We start from the raw sequence: 5,942 nt of genomic DNA on the forward strand, positions 1-5,942 counted from the left end.
ATTGGTTGCCAGACGATACATATTACTTTAGCTCTCGGCCAGACGCTGAGTTCTGTTGTGTCTGGCTGCCCTCTGTTGGGTGGCTGACTTCTGCAATCTTTATTTGGAAAAAGCACAGAATTTTGTTCCATTTTTACCTCCCTGAACCTTTTGTTATTTAAGCAGTATCTATTTAACACCTAATCTGTACACACCTAGGTCGTGCCATTGCGCGAGATTCTGAAGAGATTCTCTTCATGTTTTGTTAAGATTTATGTTCTGTGATGGGAGTCAGAAATGCAGCTGTGACCATCTTAATGTTTTTCTTTTTAACCAGTATTTTCAGGACTTGAAATTAACTCAGAAAATCAGTTCTCGGCCTTTTGACTAAGATCAGCTGTGAATATTAACACAGAAATATCTTTCAGTGGAAGTGAACGTGTACTTCATTAACTTTTCAAATATGCATTTCTTTTTTTTTTTTTTAAGATTTTTATTTACTTATTTGACAGAGATCACAAGTAGGCAGAGAGGCAGAGGCAGGCTCCCCGCCGAGCAGAGAATCCGATGCGGGGCTCCATCCGAGGACCCTGGGATCATGACCTAAGCCAAAGGCAGAGGCTTTAGCCCACTGAGCCACCCAGGAGCCCCTCAGAAACACATTTCAATAATTATGTCAGTGTATGACTTTCTTAAATCTATGAGTTCCCTAAGCAGAAGTCAGATTTTCCCAAAGAATTAAGCTATCAATGTTACGATTAAAGCTACCAGTCTTAGTTATGTGTTGTATTACCTTGCCTGGTTTTCAAATGAAAACAAACTTTTTGTTGTTTATTATTTCACTTATAATTGATTCTAGAGTAAATTTTATGACCAGTTTTAAAGCAAAAAGTATGTTTTAAGGTATCTGAATACATTGTGTGTTATTTTTTTCTAAGAAAAATTCTTCCTTGTTCCTACATTAAAAAGTAAAGAGGACTAGTTTGAAGAATTAATTTTTGCCAGATTACTATAAAATATACTTCTTGTCTTTCTCTCTCTTTTTTTAAAACTATTCCCTTGTAAGTGAGATTATATAGTAAAGATGATGAACCAGCTGTAAAATTACAACTACTACCACATAAACATGACATCATCACACTTCTTGGTGTTGGAGGCCATTGGGTAACAACAGAAGAAAACCTGCAGGTATTATCAGAAACAATAAAGCGTTACTATTACACTGAAAGGTTATAATTAACAAAGAATAATGCCTAAGTCTCTTGAGGCAAGATATGAAGAAATTATAAATTCTGAATTATACCTGTTTCTAAAGAAATGTAACTTCCTTTTTTACTTTAGATACATGTTGGCCAAAATGTAGAAATAGTGCCTACTAGAGGAGTTCATTCAGCTTTTATTTAGTGGTTTGGAAGAAGTGACTTCTGAATTTTTTAGTAGTATTTCCAATAAGGTTTATTTTTCTTAGTAACAAACATGGTTGACATATACTTAGCAAAATATTTCTATATAAAATTATGATAATTCCCCATTCACATTGGAATTTACTACAAACGTGTGTATATACATTGTCTCCCGAAGTTACATTTCTCAACAGTATTCAAATTTTATCATGGTTGATATGCCGATACCATAATCCTCGTATATCAACCTTCACTAATTTTCTAACATCCTCATGATGACAACTGATAAGTAGCAGCCAGCAGTCTCATTCTTACACACACACACGCACTCGTGCACACACATACACATGCAAGCACACAGCACACATGCACGCACTCCTGCACACACTTACTGTTTCATCATTTTGGACAATGAATTAGAAAAGAAAATGTTACAGTTTACATATTGTTATTAAAGTTTATATAGTATTTATTTGTGATTTGGGTATTTAATTTGCATAGAAGTTTTTCTGGCTCAAGATACTTGTCTCTGTCTGCTAGTAAACTCACAATCGTTGATCAGTCTTTATGCTTTCTGTCCAAGTTGGATCCTCCGGATAGCCATTGCCTTTTCCTCAAGGGAGCAACGGTGGCTTTCCTTAATGATGAAGTTTGGAATTTGTCAAATGTGCAACAGGGAAAATATCTTTATATCCTTTTTATCTACTGACTTGCGTTTCTGGCTTGAAATCTACCATAAACTCTCATTAAGCTCTTTAAAAATAATAATTGATAGTAATAACAGCTAACTTTCATTGAGTATGCCAAACAGTGTTTCAGGTGCTTTGTAAGTATTAATATATTTAAGCATTAAAAAACAGCCCTATGAGGTGTCAGTACTATCATTATGCCTGTCTCACAGGTAAAGAAACTGAAGCATAGGAAAGTTACTGCATGTCCCAAGATGCAGCTAAAACGTGATGGGACAGGAATCACCCAGGCAGTCATGCTTGTTTGTGAATGGGAGATAAACCACAAGATACATGTAAAATTTTGTTTTATTTTCAACTTGGCATTTCGGAAATTACACATCCCCTTGAAAGGCTCTAATCTGTGCTCTGATGGTGCTGTTATGTAAGACATTTCAGAATGCTTATCTGCGTTAAAGAGTTTGTGGGATGTTTTAAGATTAACAGTGCTGGGAAATCTTCATCAAATGAAGACGGGTTTGATTTTTTTTTTTTTTTAATGGAATTCATTCTGAGAAAAATCTGGCAAATGAAGCCAAACCATTCCAGTTTTGGTGAAAGTAATGAAATCTTGTCTTGAGAATGTGAAAGCATTCCAAAAGAATGGTCCAAACCTCTTTAGAACTTAAGAGAAACTTTGGGTCAAACTTATGAAAACTTTTTTTTCTAAGATAACTGTTTTAAAGGCATTTGCACCTGCTAAAAATTGTAATACATTGGATAAAACAAAATTCTTATTATTTAATAGAGTATATCTGTACGAAGAAAGAAACTTGCAAGCCTTAAGTTTGTCTCCACTGAATATCATACTTTGCTTTCGTTAAATGTATGTAGTTTATATATACGTGATTCTTAATTAAGGCCCACCTTCTCTAAGAGAAGTGATGGGATTAATTCAGACCTTTCAAATAGGAGTATTTCAGCACTATCCTGCCTACATTGAGTTGTAAAAAATACATCTCAGAACCAGAACCTCCCCATCATGTATTGAATCTGTGATTTGAAAGTATTTCTGCATAAATATTTTTCTTTAAATTTGGAAAATAGACTTAATTTTTAACTTTCTAGAAGAATTTGTTAGATTTCAATTCTAAGCAACTTAATTGTCCACTAATGTTGTAATTATCAAGAATCTCATGGGTTAACAGCATGTGTTAAGAGTACCACTAGATGCAGTGCGTTTTGGATCTTACATGTCAGGAGCTAGGCTAGCTCCTTCGCCTGCATTATTTAATTCCCTCTGTACAAACACACACTTAGAGTTACTGTTGGCATTTTCACTTAACAAGAGTAGAAGGAGAATTTGCAGTACGGGGAGAATTCTTTAGGTCCTCTTTAAGAAAATCTTTAAAATGGCTGATGTTCAGACTTTCTAATTATATTTTCTAAAGACTTGAATTCCCAAGTCCCAAATCAGACTCTAGTCCTCACTCGTGCTAAACCCCCCAATCAGTTCCCGTGTGAGCCAGTTGCTTCTTGTGATTTAACAGCCTTCCTTCTGACGGTGTGATAGATGCCATATGTCATTCTCTAGTACTAGCAATTACACCGACTCAATCCTAAAACTGTCATCGCAATTAAATGACTCAATTTTTTTTCTTAATTTTACACTTACTTTTTGAGTCTTACAGTGACAAACTACAGTTAACTTTTCTGCACACAAATTTTGAGCCACTGAGCAGCCTGTTTAGTAAGTAAACGTGCATCTAAGAGATATAAGTGCTAACATTGTTTCTAACTAGAAACACCATACATAGTGCTAAAAGGAAAACCTGACAGCACTGCACTCCTACCCGTCTGGGTTAACACTAGTCGTTACCTAGTACAAGGCATGAGGCTTGCTGCTTCTGCCGCTTGTCCTAACTTAGAAGGCTAGAACTTGTAGGCTCTATTTGATGTTTCCACTTCTCTCACATCAGTTCCCCATTTCCCTGTTTTCAAGGTAAACTTCACAGCTTACAGAATTTCTGCAACTTAAATTCTCCGTTTCTGAGAGCGCTGAACTTCAAATAGGTGACCTGCGTAACATCTTATTGACTGGGTTTGTTCAATCCTCTCTCTGTTACATTGCCACCTTAACAATCTTTCCAGCTACGTATCTTAAAAGATGTGATGGAGAAGTTATCAAGCGGAGTTTTTAGGTACGCACAGTAACCAAATCATTGTTTTTTCTATTCTCGAGGTAAGGCAAGCATTTCCACTTGTTTCAGTTTCCACAGCATACCTAGTGCCTCCACATTTTATTTTGTTTGGATAAGTAGCTGCTCTTTAGTTATTTCTCAAAGTGTGTCTTGGGATACATCAGTCAGCATTCGCAAAGATGGAAGCGGCTCATTGGTTCTCTTTATCCTTTCCGTACCACACCACACAACCTTTGCTTTTCTCATTACCCTTCCCGGAGTAATGTGAAATGACCCACAGCTTGAGAAGAGGGAAAAGTACAGTTTTGTTTTTTTCAAATTTGGATCTGGGAGTAGATAAAGGAGGCATTTTTCCACATCAAAACTTACCCAGTTTTAACAGTGGAAATACTAACGGACAAGTTTACTTAAATGGACAAGATTATTTAAAATAATAGAATTGGGGCGCCCAGGTGGCTCTGTCGGTCGAGCGTCTGACTTCAGCTCAGGTCATGATCTCCAGGTCCTGGGATAGAACCCCAGGTTCTGTCTCACTCTTTGCCCTTCCCACTGCTGCTGCACTCTCTCTCTCACATAAATTTTTTTTAAATCTTAAAAAAAAAAATAATAATAATAGAATTGAACTACAGCAAGTGTCAACTCTCATCCTGTCGTTTTACTCATCTTTACCTTGACCTAACTGTATAATAATTTCATTCTTTCTCAGGCCTCAGTTGGATGAACCCATTCCACTGTATGAGGCGAAAGTTACCATGGAAGTTGTTCAGAAAAATCAAGGAAGAAAAAAGCAAGTTGTTCAATTTTAATTTTGTTCTTTCTCAGACCTCAGTTGGATAAACCTCCTCCAGTACTTGAAGCCAGAGTTTCCTTGGGAATTGCTCAGAAAAGTCAAGGAAGATAAAATCAGATTGTTCAGTTTTCCTTCTGTGAGTCAAGACGCTCAAAGTTATTTAAGGTTTTTGAGAAGTATTTGGAAAAATTATTGTTACGAATGGTCAAGACAGTTCCGTAATTAACGTCTAAAGGGAATATGCTGAAATTCTTTTTTGCTTGTTTTGATACATTTTCCTCTGTTATAAAATTCTTTCAATGAAGAAAATTGCTTTCAGGAAAAGCTATGCTACTCTATTAACAAAGTTGTTAGTCTTTTGGTATGTCAAAATAATGTTACTACTTTTGTACCAACTCCGTTCTCAATACCTTTCTTCCTTAACGAGCCTTTGCTGTCGTAATTTAATCATTTGCGTTTATTTTCAAGTCTCAAAGGATCTAGTCCATAGACACTTTAAAAATTTTTCAAGCATTCATTTATTTCAGGGTTTCCTCGGGATCAAACAGGACCAGCACCGTAACTTGCCGGTGGCAGCTGCAGCGTGTGCGGGGTGGAGGGGATTGGGGGCTGCAGTGGCCATGCGTGGCAGGGGCTAGGAGGCTGCACTTGCTGATTCCTGCCGGGGTTCTCTCTTTTCTTGGGCCAGGGGGATGGAGGCGCAGGGCTCTCTCGCCAGCTCTAGACGTCGCCTCTGCCCTCTGTAAACCTAAGAAGCAGCAGCTCAAGTGTGACGTCTCCTTCATTCAAGCGCCATGTTCTGGGCCATTACATCTCTGCTGCAGATTTAAGTGGCGTGTCAGCTATTTCGGTGCCAGATAGGGGAGTGCACGTCCGTGCCCCGGACCCGGGGCCTCTCGGC

At 37.5% G+C, this 5,942-nt stretch overlaps 1 protein-coding gene across 3 annotated transcripts in view; it reads left to right on the plus strand.

Annotated features, from left to right (window-relative positions):
- The window catches only part of CRYZL1 (crystallin zeta like 1), a 40,962-nt gene extending 35,495 nt beyond the window's left edge, over nucleotides 1-5,467 (plus strand). For 2 of the 3 annotated variants that reach the window (XM_047720696.1, XM_047720680.1), the window contains 4 exons: nucleotides 1,046-1,167; nucleotides 1,966-2,071; nucleotides 4,206-4,251; nucleotides 4,958-5,467. In XM_047720696.1, the coding sequence (XP_047576652.1) occupies nucleotides 1,046-1,167; nucleotides 1,966-2,071; nucleotides 4,206-4,251; nucleotides 4,958-5,057 (374 nt within the window). In that variant the 3' untranslated portion in view covers nucleotides 5,058-5,467. Of the gene's footprint in view, nucleotides 1-1,045; nucleotides 1,168-1,965; nucleotides 2,072-4,201; nucleotides 4,252-4,957 lie in introns of all 3 variants that reach the window. The other variant, XM_047720685.1, reaches the window with a different exon arrangement.
- Nucleotides 5,468-5,942: the final 475 nt, after the last annotated feature.

Source organism: Lutra lutra, chromosome 1 (assembly GCF_902655055.1).
Source record: "Lutra lutra chromosome 1, mLutLut1.2, whole genome shotgun sequence".
Classification (NCBI taxonomy): Eukaryota; Metazoa; Chordata; class Mammalia; order Carnivora; family Mustelidae; genus Lutra; species Lutra lutra.